This window comes from Sebastes umbrosus, chromosome 3 (assembly GCF_015220745.1).
Source record: "Sebastes umbrosus isolate fSebUmb1 chromosome 3, fSebUmb1.pri, whole genome shotgun sequence".
NCBI classification, from domain to species: Eukaryota; Metazoa; Chordata; class Actinopteri; order Perciformes; family Sebastidae; genus Sebastes; species Sebastes umbrosus.
The window spans coordinates 33,923,589-33,942,349 of record NC_051271.1 but is presented as its reverse complement, the minus strand read 5'-3'; the positions used below and the strand labels follow the sequence as shown (position 1 = coordinate 33,942,349).

Here is an 18,761-nt window from a genome sequence, read left to right as displayed (position 1 = left end):
CCCCGCCGCCTCAGCCTGCGCTGAAGCAGGAAAAGCCAACACTAGTATCAGCATTGATTCATGGAGAGACCTTCGTCTGGTCAGCTAACATTACTGCCAAGCAGCTGAAATATAGTGTGATATTGTGGTTTAAGCTGACTGTTTTGATCGATGCTCGTTCAGGTATATTTCGAGCGAGCAAGCGCGAGCCCGACGCTGACTTTCGTTGACTTAACGGCCACAGGTGTCGCTGTTAACAAGCAATTCTGAAAGTTAAAAATAGTCCCTTTAAATATATCAAAAGCAAAATAAAAATATTTAACACTATACTACAAAAGCAACAGTAATCAAATATAAACCATACATGTTCAGCAAAAACCCTTTATTGTCAGTCACTCTGTAGTGCAATGGCAACATTTACTACAGTTTCAATAAAACATTTGGAATTCAGGATTATTTTTATACTGTATATATATATATAATAAAAACAATCATGTTTCCAATCCCATTCATTACTTTCACTGTGCAATTTGTGTTTGAGTACAGGTGAAGGTAGAGATCAGTAACCTGGTGCAGAAAACACACTCGCACAGTATTAGGCTTTGGGGAGGTAGACTATGTTGTTGCAGCATGTATCTCTGCAACTTCTGCGTCATAAGTTATCGGACTTTTCCATCCAGTTGAAATAACCAGCTTCCCAATTTGGTTTCTCTGTGTCCTGGTTTCTCTGTGTGTCCCGTCTTCATCCTCTCCCTGTCACTCCCACGTGGCGTCTCATCTGCACGCCTTCTTGTCGAGTGAAGCCGACCAGGAGCCGATCTCGACTGTGTCTCTTCTCGGCGTCGTGCCTTCCTGTGTGCTGGTTCATCATTTACCATCCTCACTCCTTCTCCTTAAAGCTGACGTCACAAATCAGAGAGAGGTGGTCTGACGGATAGCTAAAGGACGGAAGCCTGTTTGGCCCAATCTGTTCCTCTGTGGGCATGTCCAAAACTGCGTCCACTCTCAGTGTGTCCTGACTGTACCAGATGTAGTCCAGAGTGGTACAGCATTCCCCTGTAGACCGAATCTTCCATGACGTGTAATCCGGTTCGGTCAAACCGTCTTGACTGAGTTTCTTATAGGCCGAGTCCAAACCCAGAGGCGATGTGGCGAAACGTCGGTACACCTCCTCAGTTGGGACTGCGTTGAAATCTCCACATATGAGCAGAGGAATGTCAGAGCTGGGGGCACCCGCGGGATCGCCGGCATGTTTCTGGACCAGGTTCTGGAGTTGTCGCAGGAGGTCAGAGCCCTGAGCGCTGCGGAGCCACTCCCAGCCAGCACGAGCCTTCAGATGGGTCACGGCCACGCAAACGCATCTCCCTGTGCTCCGACAACGCAGCATCGTCACCACAGCAACCTGTCGGCAAAAGAGTAGTGTGTTAGAGGTGCTCATGGGTAGATATGTTTTTTTTTATGTGTCCAAGCATGGCTTCACACAGATTCCACCCACCTGATTGGTTGGAATCCTCATGGCAGAGAGCCGAATGTTCACGCTATCCAGGAACTCGAACCGCGACTGATCGAAGAACAGCGCACAGCCGTCGGGGCCGTTGTTGCCTTCCACATCCAGGCATGGCGACCAAGGTTTAGGGCAAAAGTCGCTGCTGTAACCCAGACCTGCCAGGACCGGCTGGAGGGTGTCATAGTAGTGGTCGACTTCCTGCAGACACAGGATATGAGGTCGGTAGGTGAGGATCTCCTCTAAGATCAGGTACTTCCTGCGGGACCAGCTGAGGGCCTCCGGGGGACACTGGACGAAACTGTCAAGTCCCTCGCCCAGAGCTGCAGGACAGGAGAAAGAGGGAGATCTGACTTCAGTATGGAGTTAACCTTCAGTAGCTAAACAATGCTCCATATTTTATGTTAGCAAAATAGGGTTTCAATGTTCTCCACCAAATAGCGTAAAGGATAACCTCTGTATTTTTTTTTCCTGTTTTAGAAGCTGATGTGTCATTCGATATATTATAGAGCCTACAATCCAGTGTGATGTGATATTAGACGGGCTAAAAGCAGTCTACCTTGGGCCAGTATGTTCCACTGCATCACCCTGATGGGACTGCCGGGGGCGCTGTCTCCATCATTGAGGTGAGTGAACTTCCTGTGGAAGCGAGTCGGTCGGTCCCTGAGGGCCTCCTCACACTGTCGAAGCAGCTCCACTGGATCGGGGGGACACACAGGGGACCCCTTCTGCAAGACAGACACGACATTTAACCATTTATTTCACCTGAGGAAGCGGATTACTATACATATCTGCTGCTGTGTCACTTTTTGTAATCTGTACCATGAACAGAAGAGAAGGAGTCACCTTGCAGAAAGCTGGATCCAGGTTTGTGTCCGCAGGCTGGTGGGACGGAGAGAGGGGGAGAGGAGAGCTGCTACTGGTCTGAGTCAGGGCGCTGTACAGCCGGGTGGCTCCTCCACCCATCGAATACACTGATTGGAAGAAAAAGACAGAGACGGTGAGATGAGTGTGTGAGGATGGAAGAAAATAAAACATTAAGCCTATTTGTAATTCCAAAGCTACATCTGTGGTGAAGCAACTGGAGTTGAGAGATCTTTTAAATCTCAGACACGTCTGTAAATGAATGGCCAGGAATACCTCTGATGAGCAGGTGGTGCCGCTTTCTATTTAATGTGTCTGTTGACCTTCAGCTCAGATTAAGAGACGAGGGAATGAGCAACTATCCTAGGCTCGACTGCCTCAGCTGCCAAGTCATCTGGAGCAGCCCAACTGTGACAAATCCCAGCTTTTTTAAATCCCACGGTGGCTAAAGTGTTTCAGTCCAGCTCACTTTTTGTCCCCCTTCAACATCTGTCCATTCACATGTGAACTAATTCATGAATACAACCTAAAAATAAGACTGGTGCTTCCCATCGACTGCCACTGAGTATTAACAGTTTTAACCAATGCCACTGTCTGCCACATCACACACTCTCTACCTTGATCTTCAATGTATCTCCACCACTGTGGTTCTGTGGTGACACAATTTAAACCAGCAATAACCCATTTTTGGCCACTTGGGGGCAGCGCAAATAAGCCAAGACATATTATCACCATATATAGTTGCTTTGGCAAACAGTTGCGTTTTTACTAAGGCTGTCAAAGTTAACACCATAACGCATTAACGCAAATTTGTTTTAATGACACTACTTTCACTGGTACCAACCATGTCATACTAGCTTGTCGAGAAGGAAGTTAAATAATGCTCCAAACTTGTGCTAAATTTTGGCGACAATATTTGTTATTGTTTTGTGTTAATTGATTTCCAATAATAAATATATACATACATTTGCATAAAACAAGCATATTTGCCCCCTCCCATGTTGATAAGAGTATTAAATACTTGACAAATCTCCCTTTAAGCTACATTTTGAACAGATACAAAATGTGCGAATTGTGTGTGTAATTTACGATTAATCACGATTAACTATGGAAAATCATGCGATTAATAGTGATTCAATATTTTAATCGATTGACAGCCCTATTATTTACACATCCAGCAGACACGGAGCAACATTGTAATTTATTTGGAGTTGTGTTTCTGGCCACCAGATGAATTTAAATCCAATATTCACTCGCTTTTAGCTCTGTTGAGGGAAAATTCTGTCTCTTTAGCTGCTAAACGATCCACTATGGTCACCAGCTAGTTATTAACTGTGTCTGTCTGGTAGCATACAGTGGGTCTATACCTGAGCAGTGAGAGTGAACTAAAATATTAAAGTTGCAAAGCCAAAATAACCCCAAACAAAACAACAAGCTAAAAGTGGCTAAAACGCTGCATAAAGCAGAGGGGAGCTGCAGAGCTGGGTTAGTATACCGTGTTCTCATACTCTTGGAAAAACAGGCTTGGCTAAATACAAGCACTAATTGGAGACAACTTTCAATTTTAAAGTGTAGGTTAAAGTTTGAAGAGGTCGCACCCTGTCACGTGCGCATACACACCCACGTCATCTGTTCATGCAGTTTGTCTCCATGACTATTTACCATGTTGGCTGTGTTTGTTTGTGAGAACATTGAACGGCAGCAGGTCAAACCAAAGTGGGTCAAATTGACTGGCAGTTTGCCAAGCGGCATCAGGCTGGTTCACTTCCAAATGTTGCAGACAAATAAAAAAATAATATTAAAAGTATTTACGCTTAACTTAAACTGAATGTTATAAGCAGCATTGGGTCTCCAACATTACAAAAAATATATTTATGTTAAGGTTTGTGCCTTCATTTTCTAAAAGCAGATGTATTTCAGCCAATTAAATTCCAGCAAGAGTCCTAATTGCTTTGCATAGACGCACTAGTGGTTTGTCAAACAGAGTAATGCACACTTCTCTGTAATGGTCCGCCACAATGATTCAACAATATGTGTTCTGCAAATCTGGGTGGAAAACATGTTAAAGTGCACAAAACTGAGACTGACCTCTGCTCTGTCAAACAAATTCTGATGATTAACTTCTCCTCTGCTCCACTAGGCCAGAAGTCTATGACTATAAAAGGACAGATCACATCCTGTTTGTTTAAGATCTATCCAGCTCTGTGTGAGAGAGAGAAAGATAAAAGGACATCTGTGACAAGAGCCAGCTACCACTCCTTCCCACACATATCAAACACACCATGGTGCATTTAGATAAACAAGCAGACCTTTGTACTCATTCTGACATTAATGTGAATAATTATGTGGGTCCATGTTTATCCATTAAGATGGTAAATAGATAAATCCACACTCACGGCACCACCAGATATACAGAACCTCACTGTCACTCTGATCTTTCACCTCTGATCTTTGATTTTGTACATTCAAAATGACACCAGTCGTGTGTGTACGGTAGATATTATACATCCAAACATGGCCTCATCTACAGTAAAATAGAGAATAGCTGCCTCTTACCCATAGTCTCCATCACTGTCCACAGCTACGTCCACTCTGCACTTGAGTAAATTGTCCTTAACGCTTCCTTTAAACGCTGCCGGCACCCTAGCAGATACTGTAATGTCACTGTCAGATGATTTAAGCTTCCTGTTCTGAGCTAAAAGTGTTTTCACTGCTACAAGAGACAGATGTGTCTTTGTCTATGTGAACACAGAAATCTGACTTCTCGCTGTCCACTCCTGCCTATAAAGCCTCGGGGAGGGAGAGGGAGACAGAGAGAGAGAGATTAGGAAGTATAGACGTCACCAGGCCATATGGTGTATTACAGGTCATGTGCTGGTGAGGGAGGGAGAGAGGGACACACTGCGCAATGCAAACTGCTGCTCTCTCACAGTCTCACACACACACACACACACACACAAGCTCAAGTGTGTGGCGAATATATTAACGATACGTAAATTTGTACAAACACTGAACAAAAGCTGAAAACCAGAGTAACAAGGAGTCACGTCCTCATAAATACACACACAGGAAAGTCAGGGTCACAGTGGAGAATGAGTACATGTCAGTGGTTTAACAGTTTAACTAGAACTGCTGTACAACAATGACTGCATGACTAAACAAATGTGCTCAACGTGTGTGCGTTTTGCAATAAGTTCCTTAATATGCGTGTTGTAACAGCACGCAGGTCGGTGACCACAACTTACCGTCACTTATGTTACATCAGTCAGTGTTCTTAGTTCTCGGTGTTATTTTCCATGTACAGTAAGTAGTACATTGTACTTTTCCAAACTGATAGAACTAAAATGTAATTATATTTTGGGCTAGAATCAAAATTGTTCATTGAGACGGTATAATTACAGTATGAAGCTCCAAAGCTGTGGTTCATGGCTCCCCTAAAGGCCCTGACACACTAAGCCGACGGTCGACCGTCAGGCAGTTTGGGGCCGTCAGTGAGCGTCTGTCGGCCTAGTTTTTGTGGTGTGTCCCGCACCGTTGGCTCTAGTGAAGTCTAGTCTTAGATCACTGTTCTTACTGATACTGCCTCCTAAAAGGAACTAACACCAAGCAAACTGTCTTAACTACAAAAGACACACAACCTATACCACTCCTGTACACACGCAGTCCGACACAGAGTGAAATGTCCCAACAATGTTGAATGGATTGTCATAAAATTTCATGCAGAAGGGCTAACCATGGGGCTGTCCTCCAAGCTGGACACATAACATCGGTCTCTATGTGCAGCTGGCTGTGAGGCGAGTGGTCAGGGACCGTTGTGGATAAGATGCCATGAAATAGAAAGAGCTTATCATCAAGGAATTTGTGGCGAACAAGAGCTTTGTTTGCTAGAGAGTTGTGGTAGAAATTTACAGCGTATTGCAGATTTATTGTCTCCAGACACACTTTATAAACCCGTACGGCTGCAGTGCAGCGCCATATTATCTTTGAATAGCTTCAGGCTCCCACTTGCAATTGCTGCTGACGTAATTACAGATATCTGCACGTCATTTCGCCTAGTGAAAACTCTAATTTAAGATATCTGTAATTATATTTTGACTATCCCTAACTCCAGCTAGAGATATACAGTATACAACGTCATTCTGACTAGTCAAAATTTAATTTTAGATGGACAATGTAGATATCTTCAATAGAGGGGAATTAGAGATATCTGGAACTGGAATTACGACTAGTCATAATTCAGTTGCAGATATTCACAATGTGGATATCCGTAATGACAAACCCCGTACACATAAATGGCAAAAGTAGTTTGAATCGCACTAGTCAAAATGTAATTACGGATATCTAAGATTAGAGTTTTGCCTAATCATAATAGAAGTAGGGATATCTTGAATTTGAGTTTTGACTAGGCAAAATTATGATGCAGATACCTCTAATGAATATCCTGTCTAGCTATTAAATGTTAAAACGGCTCGCCATAGTACCCTACATGTAGGATGTGACGGTTGGTCATTGTGGTATTTGTCCTGCCCCTGTGATTGGACGGCTGGGTAAAAGGTGACACTGATTTTGGTGACCGTTTTACCCAAAGTTGAAAATTTTTCCACTCACGGCGACCAGAAAAACAAAACAAAACGTGCAAATACCTCGTCACGCTGCTGCCGTGGCGCTCCCATTGCAAAGAATTCAAAACAAACAGAAAGAAATGTGGACATAGTGATTGTGGCGGTTGTTTGCCATCCCCTGCACCTGACTTGTCAATAGTGCGGTTAGTGCGACAGCCCTACCTTTGTTCCTCTATGAATATAAACAAGACAAATCCCTGCACTTGTGCGTGTACTGCGTGATCAAAATAATTCTCATGTCTTATGAGCAGAGACAAAGCCATGTTATTCCTCTCTATCTGGATCCCTTAATCCAACAGAATGGAGTCAAGGAGCGAATGTTGTCAACTCCACTCTGCTGCTTTGACGTCAGTGTGTCAACACACAGCTACGACAAAGAACTTAAAGCTCTTGTGTCTGGTGAGCGGTGACTCACGTCTGTAGACGCAACACTCAGACCGTAAATAGTCTCTAAACATTAACCACAAGTCACGACACATTCATGGTAGCCGTGGCACTAGGTGGACATACATGATTTCTACAGAATGGAGGTTGTTTATTTAAGCAGCAGAATAAAAATCATCCTCCACAACTAATGTCCACACAGGGTGACTGTGCATTCATTGATGATGTAAGTCTGTGTGTGTGTGTGTGTGTGTGTGTGTGTGTGTGTGTGTGTGTGTGTGTGTGTTTGCTGCCGTGAGGTCAGTGTGACTCATATCCTGTAGATAACCTCTTGTGACTTCAGGCAGAATCATTTACTGTAGTGGTGATTGTGTGAGAGGGATAGGATGTCACTACATCTTTTAGTGGCTTATTGATATTTCCACATTGAAAGGGCAGCTGCCTCATGACATTACAATATGTGGGTGGCTTGTGCGTGTGTGTGTGTGTGTGTGTGTGTGTGTTTGTGTCTTCCACACAGCTGAAACAATTTCACTGTGATGGTTGTCTATTTGTGATCTTAAAGTACCACTACTACATATAAACGAAACAAACTAGAGCCAATTGACAGATCTTTGTATCTGTATCCAACAGTTCATACATTTTTTGGCTGGACCGCAGACGGCCAGCCCTACAAACGCAAAAGTCTGTCACTGACTGAGTGAGTGAATGACTGGGTGATGAATTCTTATTTTCAGGTGATTATACACTAAAGAAAACATACTTATTAATATCATATTCCATTTCTGCCAGTAGAGTCTAGACCAAAAGTTGTCGACCGGCCGACAGACCAACATTGATCCTAGCATGGCTATGGAAAATAAATCTGAAGTTTTATTTTGTTGAGTGACTTAAAGGGACTGTTTGTAGCTTTTTCAGCGTATAAATGTAGGTCGCGCTCGCATATGCGCGCTCGCATATGCGCGCTCACGTGTGGCCAGAGTCACTGCTCCTCTGCCTGCCTTCACTCACGTACACCGCGCGCATTCTCGCTCACTCGCTCCACCTCTAGACGTGAACTGAAGGAACTGGCCTTCTACCTCCAAGAGGTCAAGGCCCAGTTACGTGTTGGTTAATCTTGTGTGACAAAGAGAATTTCCAAACAGATGAGTTAAAGCATAATGATTCAATTTATTCCGAACAATTAATGTTGCATAAGTAAAAATAAAAGAGTTTACAGATATCTGGATCCAATCTACGTGTCCCTGACAACATACAGTGCATGGGTCAGTTCGCGAAGTCTGAACCCCGAGCTATCCCTGATCCAGCGTTTTTATGGTTTACACAATATCAATAGTCATGAGCTTATGGCACATGATGTTTTTGCTGCATATCTTCTTCTTTGTTTCTCCTTCTGACTCCTTTCTCTCCTTGACCTTGCAAAAAGAACAGAACGTGCCATCCTCCCTGTCCTCGCAAACACTTCATGCACAACAAATCCAACAATCAGGTTATTGCAGGTCATTGTAAGCACTTTTGTACATAATAAATCCAACAGAACGCGCGCTCACTCCACACTGCAGAAGAGTTAGTAGCTCTGAGAATATCTCTCTCTATATTTTAGCTGACGTGTGTCGTCTCACTGTTTTGAGCGATGCTCGGTCATGTCTTTTTAGAGCGAGCAAGCTCGAGCCCGACGCTGACTTTCGTTGACTTAACGGCCACAGGTGTCGCTGTTAACAAGCATTTCTGAAAGTGTTTGTTTACATGTGACATACACTGTAAGTCAAGACTGGGAGTGAAACCATAACCTCAATCGAATCTTAACAGTGCACTTAGAAATCCATTAAAAATCTATTTTCAACTGCAAGGAACCCTTATTTAAAAAACACAATTCTCCAAACTTATGCCAATGCATTTCAATATTTTCTTAAATCTTGCACCAACGCGTGTGCAGATGCTTGTGCGAGTATGTATGTGTGATGTCTTGCAGACCCTAAAGTCAGCATCGTGTATGTTATCTAGTTTGTGGTATTAAATTGCTACTTTACTCTCTGACCTTTAGACAGGCAGCCTCCTCCACTGCAAAGCTGAGTGAACACAAATCATAATGCAACATATGCTACGTTCACATTGCAGGGCTTAAAGCTCACTTCCCATTTTTTGCACAGATCCGATCTTTCTGCCTACACTACCAGACTCCGTTAACATATTGCTCAATTTAACAGATCTGGGTTCCCTGTTACACAGATGATACACCACACATGTAGGCAACTGCTTCCACATTTCCTGAGATGTAACATTAACGAGCAACTGGGACTTGAATAAGAAAAACTATGCATGGACACCACCAGTTTGGAGAATCAGGCAGAAGTACCAGCACAGAAGCTAAGCAATGTACTGCTATAATATTAATATCAGTTTAAGTGTACACTATATTTAGAATATTTTCACTGCTTTACCTTGCTGTCAGACAGCCCTTTCTGAGGGGGAACTGAAGCTGTTATATCCATCTATGCTCTCTTCAAAGCCACCAGACTCCTTTGACAAAAACAGCAATTTAACCTCGCAGAACACGGGAGTTGCTGGTCTACCGCTGCCTCGATCGGTTAGTGTGACTTTGGCGATTTAACAGGTTAGTTCGGATCCACCAAAGTCACACAATAACATAAGCAAACTAAAACAAACTACCCAATCAAGTTCTGCAAGGTAAAATGACTGTTTTTGTAAAAAGGAGTCTGGTGGCTTTGAAAAGAGCATTGACAACGGCTTCAGTCCCGTCAGAAAAAGCTTTCTTACGGCAAAGTAAAGCAGTGAAAATATTCTAAATATAGTATACACTTAAACTGATATTGATTTTTTTAGGTGGCTAAAATATGTTTTGCTGCTGTCCAAACTAGGGGTGTGCCGACCATCATCTACTGTAGGTAATACACTGACTATGGATAAGTACCTCATACAACCCACGAACTAGCCCTTTAAAAGGGTTTTGTGTTCTCTTTATAGAGTATTATTTTAGAGGACAATAAGACTTTAATATTCATGATTTAAGTCAATATATAAAAACTGGTTCAAAAATGGTCACTATCCAGTGAAAATCTTCTGTCTTGTCAACTTTTCAGTACCAGAAATAAGCTGTTCAAAATCTAAAACATTACATAACTTAAAAGGAGGCTTTTCAACTTTACAGCAGCATGTGTCCTTCAACTGAAGATAACAAGTGGAAATCATCAAAAAAAGTTCCCATACGACACAGCAAAACGTACTGATGTACAACTGTGCTTCTGTGGTACTAAATCTACTTGGAAGAAGAGCTCTGTTACGGGTATCTATCACACGCAGACATAATGCTGATATTGTGGAGCAACCAAAGACGAACACAGCCAGAGAACATACTTAAGATAATTCAAAGTCACTTACAAACAAAAAACAGTTTCAAATATATTGAATGATACAGTGTGACCATACCGTAGAGCCACAGATCACATGGCACAAAGGAGTTCAGAGCAAAGTTTACTGCATGTTTATCTGAAGACTTACCTTGTTTACTGGAATTAACTGCCGATTCCCCTTCAGCTCTTGTTTGTGCAGCCGCTGCCTTGTCTTTCAGCTCTCTTTCTCTGCCTCCATGTGGTCCTAATAGTGTGTGACATAGACGGTGGGAATGTACCTCTATGTGCATGCGTCTGCGTGTTTTTGTTCAGTGGGAAGTGGGTGGTTGCTTGACCCTTTAGCTGCAGGGCAAGGTCACAGTGGAGAGAAAGCCGGTCTCCTCTGCCATCTGCTGGTAGGAGCCACACAGGGACCAAGTGTCAAACTTCATACAGTCTGAAGAGAAAGAAAAGTTGACGGTCAATTATATTTACACACTTAAAATGAATATGAATATAAAAGTACCTTCGCATTTTGAATTTTACTAATAACTCTTCTTCAAACTTGCCAATCAATCATACTCTTTAAGGTTTTCTTTTTAATTTTGACATTTGGTTTGGTTTGCTACACTAAAATTTAATAGCATTTATCAATAAACTAATAGCCTATATTTAAAATTGCAGTGGGTGACAGCTGGCTCTCACAGTTAGGCTAGTGGATATTTGTGGAGTTACTGTGCATTCTCAATCAAACATGTAAGTCGGTAACTAAATACTGTATATACCACCAATTCTCATTACCAAATTCATACTCATTTCCGAAACATGTATATCATTACCAAAACAGGTTCTAATTGAAAGGTTAATTAATTAATTAACAAATAATATTTTGCTTTTCAATGTGTTTAAAGAACATAAGTTTTGTTATTTCAGTTTTTGCAGCATGACTTCAAAAATATGTAATAAAATAATATATACTAATAATATACTTTATTGATCTTTAGGGGGAAAGGTTACAGTTGCTCTTATATAAACATAAAGAAATAGGAATAAAGGAGTATGTAATATGTAAATTGTGTACATAATGCTACAATACAAACACAATATATGTAGAGATATAAGTAAATAATAAGAAATGAGAATATAAGAAATATGTACAAATACTTGCATTAAGACATATATAATATATAAGAAATAACCATAGTGCAAATATGTAAATACAAATGCTGAGAAGTGTGATCTATTAAGTGTGTTAAATATAAATTCAAGAATGGTATAAATAAGAAAATCAAATAAGAATATTTCTAGAAATGTACAGTATATGTGTAATGTGAAATATCACAAAAAAAGCAGGTTGTAGATTTTACCGTAAATAAAAATAAGTAAAATAAAATAAATATATGTATGTTAAAATTTTTTTTCCAGAGTTTCATGTAACTCTGTACAGGTCTGTTAGTAATTGTTTTGGATAGTTGCAGTAATGAGATTTTTCAAGGACTTGTTGGGTGAAATGTGAATAAAAAATGTTTTGAGATTAATAGTCCTGATTACTTTAGATCTTGTTTTTTTAGGTTTCAAAAGAAAATGTTCTAATATTTGTCTTTTTAAAATTTTCATGTTTGAAATCTTTGAAACCAGGATTTTGTGAGAATAACCCAAATAACAGTCTATATGTCCTTTGACTATTTGAGCATCACAATGACAGCAGAAAAAAGTTATAAAAAAAACAAAAAACACTGCTAACCTTTGGGACAAAATGGTGATTCTTTAATAAAAGGAAACAGTCTAGAGGAGATCATTTAGTGGGTAAAGTCACATCACTAACATGAGGTATTACAACAGGGTATGAAATTAAAGACACGCACTTCACATTCATTCATGAGTCTTCTGCTGCTCTCACTGTAGACAATATAATACTTCTGTTGCTGCCGCAGTTAAATATAGTTAGCTTGTATAACTTAGCTTCAGAATTACTTCATTAGCGGCTGTTTGTCCTCCATGTTGGAAGATGACAACAGCTGCTGCATGTAGCAAACACTGTGTACGTAAGAAATACAAAGAAAAGTACTAAATTTGTGACCTGTTATAGGATTTTGTAAACAGCATACACAGTACCAGGACCCTGAAGCCATCGTTGATTTGATTATTTACACCTGCGTGCTTTTCCTACAGCGACAGATCAAGGAGTCTTCTGTGAAAAAGGCCTATTGATAAGAAACATTAGACCTGATGAAGTCATAAAATATGAAGTATGACGGAAATTCCATTTGAACCAGTTAAATCCAAAAATAAACCATGTTAAATTATGTTAGGCGAGGCAAGGCAGCTTTATTTATAGAGCACATTTCAAACACAGAGGCAATTCTCAGTGCTTTACATGGCACTTTTTTTAGTAATAAATTCGCCCAGGTTATATCAGTGGTTCCACAAGCAGACACTTTGACTTGTTGTTGCAGGAAAAGCACAGGAGGAACTAATAACATTAAAGGATAACTTTGGTATTTTTCAACCTGGACCCTATTTTCCCATGTTTATGTGTCTAATTGACTAATGGGGACAACAATTTTTGAAACTGGTCCCGTATTGAGGGAGAACGCTGCAGCTGCCAGCCGATAAATAAGCTGTGATGTAATCCTTTGGGGCAACCTGGCACCGTCAGTTTACGTCCACTAAAAGTGTTTGTTTTTGCCACTGACAGGCTCTGATTGTTATTATAAGTGTCTGACAACATTATGGAAAAGGACACCACACAGAAATTATACCTTTTTCTTGATCCGGTCTGTTTGTTATTGTATGTTAGAGAGGCCTCGTTGTGAAATGTCGCGTCAAATCAGCTAAATATTCAGCCATGACATTGAAAATCTTAATTGATAACATTAAGCTATACTTTCTGTAGTCCAACACAACAAACTCTGACAACACCGGTGTCCCATGGTACTCCTCTCTCCACTCTCACTCACGTTTCCACCGCTGTCTTCCTGTCTTACAAGTCACATGACACAATGACAAGTGGAAATCAAAAGGAAGAAAAGCATTTCATGCCCGAAGACAACGGCGGAATACGTCCATGGTGGAAACGTGAGTGCCAGCCAGGCAGAGTGTGTTATGTTGGAGTATAGAAAGAGTTGCTTAGTGTTACCTAAAAAAGATTTTCAATGTCATGGCTGAATATTTAGATGATTTCGACAATGTGGATGAGGTCTTTGAATTCGATGACCGCCCGTATTTATTTGAGCCAGAGCATACAATTATTCAGATTTCACAACGAGACTTCTTCTTGAGTGGGACTTGGACACAATAACAACCAGATCAAGAGAAAGGTAAGAAAAAATGTTTTATTTCTCTGTAGGGTCCTTTCCATAATGTTGTCAGACATTTATATCAACAATCTGAGCCTGTCAGTGTCAAAAACAAACACTTTTAGTGGACATAAACAGACGGTGCCAGGTTGCCCCAAATGATTACATTACAGCTCGTTTAGCGGCTGGCGGCTGCAGCGTTCTCCCTCAATACTGGACCAATTCCAAAAAAGTGTTGTCCTTATTAGGACAAAAACATGGGAAAAAAGGGTCCAGACTGAAAAATACCAAAGTTATCCTTTAACAATAGCTCTGTTGCAGCAATTAAGACAATGTAGAAAATCATGCTATTAGTGACACCAAGTCAAAATGTTGTGAAAAAGGTCCACTAAAATTCATAAAGCATCTACTATACTTACTGTATATTACACCATTATTCAAATGTCAACATAAATTAGAAATTAAAAGAGTGAAAATGTTCCAGGTTGGTACTGAAGTCCGCTCAGGAGAGTTGTTCAAAATTGTATTGTATTTTTATGTATACAAGCTTGCATTAAAAATAAACTTGACATCTTCATCTTCTTGTTGCTGTGAGCTTTATTAAAATTTCTGATTACAAATAAATATCAACGATGTGTATACAAGCACATTTTAACCATGTCTAGGTTGGTACCTAGCTTGTTGCGAAGTAGGCTAAATAATATCCCAAACTTGCGCTAAATGGCCATTTTCAAAGGGGTCCCTTGACCTCTGACCTCCAGATATGTGGATGAAAATGGTTTCTATGGGTACCCACAAGTCTCCCCTTTACAGACATGCCCACTTTATGATAATCACATGCAGTTTGAGGCAAGTCAGTCAAGTCAGCACACTGACACACTGACAGCTGTTGTTGCCTGTTGGGCTGCAGTTTGCCATGTTATGATTAGAACATATTTTTTTAATGCTAAATGCAGTACCTGTGAGGGTTTCTGGACAATATTTGTCATTGTTTTGTGTTGTAAATTGATTTCCAGTAATAAATATATACATACATTTGCATAAAACAAGGATATTTGCCCACTCCCATGTTGATAATTACTTGACAAATCTCCCTTTAAAAGGTACATTTTGAACAGATAAAAAATGTGCGATTTCTTTGCGATTTTAATCGATTGGCAGCCATAGTGATTTCACAGACACTACAGGTCAACTCAACTCTGCTGTACTGTCACTGATTTATCCCCCAGTCGTTTGCTGAAATCTAACATTAGTTTGTGTAGGTGTGTGGTGACTTTCCCCAGCTGTTGTCTCCTGGTCTTCAGGCGGTCCAACATGGCGCTCATCGACGCCAACAGAACACCGTCGCTGTTCTGACAGTCCTGAGTTACCAATGAATCCTCTCTCCATGCTTCCTGTAAGCTCTCGAGCAAGGCCTTTATGTCTCGCTTGAACTGGTGGACCTCCTGCCTGTATCGCTCTTTGTTCTCCCGCTCTCTGCCAGCATCCTCTGTCATCGGTCTGATACGGAGATGCAGCCTGCTGTTCTCCATGTTGACCTGCTCCAGTTTCACGCTATTGTCATAGATGCTTATCTCTACGGCTCTCAGCTCTGAGGCCTGTTTGTCGAGCACGTTCATGTAACCGCCTCGCATGTCCTCCAGCTCTGCCTTCATTTCCTCTTTGGGCTGAAGCAGAGAGCCCGTTTTCTCCTTCAGCCCCTGAATCAACAGCTCCAGATCGTTCCTCTTCGTCCTCAGCTCGGAGGTCAGCGTTTTCAGTCTCCGGTGCCTGGATTGCTCTTCATTCACCTTTGCTTCCACCTCCTTCAGCATCACCTCTTTCTCCTCCACCTCTCTCTGCTTCTCCTCGTAGCTCCTTGTGATGCTCGCGACCTCTGCGGTAACCTGCTCTACTTCCTCACGATGTTCAATCTCTTTTTGTCTGTACTCCACCTCACACTGGGTCACGTGGCTCATCAGCAAGCCAACATTTGCGCTCTTGGGCTGATGTTTCAGGAGCGTGGCCTGCTCTCGTTGAAGCTCCTGGTATCTACTCCTGGCGCCGCTGGTGCCGGAGGTCATCTTCGCCATGTGCTCCTTCTGCTTCCTCTGCGCCTCCTCCAAGAGCGTCGTCAGCCGCCTCTTCTCCTCCGTGACGTGGTCGATGTTCTTCTTCTCCGCATCCACGTTTTCGCACAGCTCTTCCAGATTCCTATCAAACACGCGCTTGGTGATCTTGTCCGTCTCCAGGAGTTCTATGATCTGCATGTCCATCTTTTTGGTCTCGGTGCGGTATTTGACCACGGAGGCAATGCGCTTCATCAGCCGCAGCTTGGATTGCTCCAGCTGGCTGGTGATGTGGAAATGCTCTGCCCTCTCTTTGTTCTCTTCGTTGCGCCGACACTTGAATATCTCATAGATTTTAGCCAGGGTGTCTTGACAGAGCAATCTCGATGCACGACGCTCCTCTATTTTACCTTCCACTCTCTCAATTTCCTCTTTGAGACGCAGGATGGTAGCGCTGAAGGATTCCCCTAACTCACGCAAGTCCTTCTTAAGCATTTCTCTCTGTTGCTCGAATTCTTGATGCTTTTGGGTTTCCCCCTGCAGCTGTTTCTCGCACTGGTTCCGAGAATCCCCCAGTCTTCGTAAACTGCTCTCCAGCTTGGCCATGTCGATCATGAGCAGGCCCAGGCGCTCATGGGTTTCTCGTCTCTTGTCATTAAGACTGTCCAACTCTCTTCTGCTGCTCTTGATCAATTGCTTCTGCTGCTTAATTTCATCCTCGACCTGGTCCACCTCTATGCACAGGTTGTCTTTTTCCACAACAAATGCCTCCTTCTCCAGCACCATATTTTGCTGTAGTGTTATTTTGTCCTGTTGGACGGCAGCGATGCAGGACTTCAACTCCTCCGTCTGATCCCGTGTCTGATCCAGCTGCATCTGGGAGCCATACTTCAAGGTGATTGCATTGTTCTGAGCAGCGACGATCTCCTCATGTTCAGCCTTCACCTGCTCTCGCTCTGGGAGCAGTGCTTCGTTCTGGCTCAGGAGGTCTTCCTGCCTCTTCGCAGTGGCTTCCTGCAGCTGAGAAACCGCATTGATGTGTTTGTGCAGCTGCTCTATCTCCTCAGCGTTAGATGCCCGGGCTGCTGCTACGTCAGCCATGATGTCCTGGGTCATCCTTTCTCTTATATTGTTAATTTGGTGTCTCAGCTTGCTGTTTTCTATGGTTTCCACTTCTAAATGTTCATGAGTAGCACGCCGGTCCGCCTCCAGGTCAGTGATAGCAGTTGTTATCTCAGTCAGGTGGAGGCTGGCTTCAGGTGAGAAAGGTACTCCCTCCTCCTTCAGCTGCTTGTCCAGCTCCTTTAGATGCTCCAGAGCCACCATGACGGCCGGGAACTCAGGCACCAGGCAAGAAGCCATGTTTTTATCCGTGTGTGTCTCTTCTGCTCCGAGGTTTGTGTCTTTTATGCTCGGAGGTGTGTCTGCAGTATAAGTTCAGTTACACTCTACCACTTGTGAGTAGGGTTGCTATGGTAACAGCTAACACCCACCACGAAGACAGCATGCTACGGCAAGTCCGCGAGGCCACAAGGCTGTTAGCATTATGGCTAACCACAAGCTAACCACAAGCTAACCGCCAGTATACGCGAAACCAGGTTGTCGTACCGCAGAGAAATGTGAGCTAAAGCTAAGTTTAGATAACCAGACAAGTTGGGTGACCTTCGCATTTGAAGCATGAAAACAACGTGTGGTCCTACGAGAGAGCATGATGCGACTCCTGTCCTGAAAACACCCAATGTTATTGTCACAGTTTCATCAACAGCGGGTTTAGTTAGCGAGTGCTTACCTGACATATGTAGACATTTGGGAACAGCCTCGGCTTCCCAGTAGGTGTGTGACTATATGAGCTGAAGACCAGATTCAGACTGAAGCAGAGATGCTCTTAGCAGGGAGCAGGAGCCCACGGGTTGCCAGGTTTGAAGATTTCACGTTAAAAACGTGGGTGATGTGCTGTCACATAGCCTATAGTGGTGGAAAGTAACTGAATACATTTACTTAAGTACTGCACTTGAGTACAATCCTGAGGTACTTGTATTTTACTGGAGTATTCCCATTTTTTTGATACTTTATACTTCTACTAAACTACATTTCATAGGCAAATATTGTACTTTTTACTCATTTTTTTCTTCTTAAAAGAACAGCGTGTAACATTTAAAGGGACTGTTTCTAACTTCTTACACGTATAAATCAATCCGGGTCGGTGTCCCATGCGCACTCGCGTGTGGCTACGCTGTTCAGACTCAGACTCCAACACAAACTACAGGGATGCACCAAAACCTCAAAGTTCTATCTAGTGAAGCCCGTCTGTTAAACAGTGTTGGCCGCGGTGTGGGAGGTCCAGAGACTCCAGGGCCGGAGTCTCTGCTGTACTCTGCTCCTCTGGCTGCACTCAGCTTGCTCCACCTCACGTGCATGCGCACACACTACACACTGCAGAAGAGTTAGTTTAGCTCTGAGAATATCTAGTAAATGTACAGTGGACGTTCGCTCCTCCAGACCAACAGAGGTTTCCGGTGTCTTGTGAAGTGACGGGGCTCCGCAGCGAGAAACATTATCTTCTCTGACCGGCTGCCGGTGTCTCCCTCAGACCGCGGTCGGGAGTCTGAGGCAGGAAAAGTCAACACTAGGATCAGCATTGATTCATGGAGAGACCTTCGTCTGGTCAGCTAACATTACTGCCAAGCAGCTGAAATATAGAGTGATATTGT

At 42.5% G+C, this 18,761-nt stretch overlaps 2 protein-coding genes across 6 annotated transcripts; both read right to left on the bottom strand.

Annotated features, from left to right (window-relative positions):
• Positions 1–342: 342 nt before the first annotated feature.
• LOC119484576 (nocturnin-like) lies at positions 343–17,994 on the bottom strand. Of its 5 annotated transcripts, XM_037763471.1 has the most exons (7): positions 10,873–10,995; positions 4,904–5,137; positions 4,436–4,549; positions 2,306–2,457; positions 2,043–2,211; positions 1,475–1,806; positions 343–1,381 (listed from the first exon to the last, which is right to left on the bottom strand). In XM_037763471.1, the coding sequence occupies exons 4-7, from the start codon at positions 2,447–2,449 to the stop codon at positions 860–862; spliced, it is 1,167 nt and encodes a 388-aa protein (XP_037619399.1). In that variant the 5' UTR covers positions 2,450–2,457; positions 4,436–4,549; positions 4,904–5,137; positions 10,873–10,995; the 3' UTR covers positions 343–859. The 5 variants fall into 5 exon arrangements, with proteins under 5 accessions (XP_037619399.1, XP_037619395.1, XP_037619396.1 ...); XM_037763467.1 differs by lacking the exons at positions 4,436–4,549; positions 4,904–5,137 and adding an exon at positions 17,840–17,994 and having other exon boundaries at positions 10,873–11,160; XM_037763468.1 differs by lacking the exons at positions 4,436–4,549; positions 4,904–5,137 and adding an exon at positions 17,840–17,994 and having other exon boundaries at positions 2,330–2,457; positions 10,873–11,160.
• Positions 15,034–17,791, bottom strand: ccdc175 (coiled-coil domain containing 175). Its single transcript, XM_037763435.1, has one exon. The coding sequence runs from the start codon at positions 17,410–17,412 to the stop codon at positions 15,196–15,198; it is 2,217 nt and encodes a 738-aa protein (XP_037619363.1). The 5' UTR covers positions 17,413–17,791; the 3' UTR covers positions 15,034–15,195.
• Positions 17,995–18,761: the final 767 nt, after the last annotated feature.

Excerpts from the sequence above, each read along its gene's own strand:
- ccdc175 (XM_037763435.1), bottom strand. The coding sequence starts at position 17,412 with ATGGCTTCTTGCCTGGTGCCTGAGTTCCCGGCCGTCATGGTGGCTCTG.
- LOC119484576 (XM_037763467.1), bottom strand. The coding sequence starts at position 11,014 with ATGCACATAGAGGTACATTCCCACCGTCTATGTCACACACTATTAGGA. Across the intron at positions 2,212-2,305 it reads CTCCTTCTCTTCTGTTCATG|AAGGGGTCCCCTGTGTGTCC; the intron begins GTACAGATTACA and ends TCTGTCTTGCAG. Across the intron at positions 1,807-2,042 it reads GTGGAACATACTGGCCCAAG|CTCTGGGCGAGGGACTTGAC; the intron begins GTAGACTGCTTT and ends CCTGTCCTGCAG.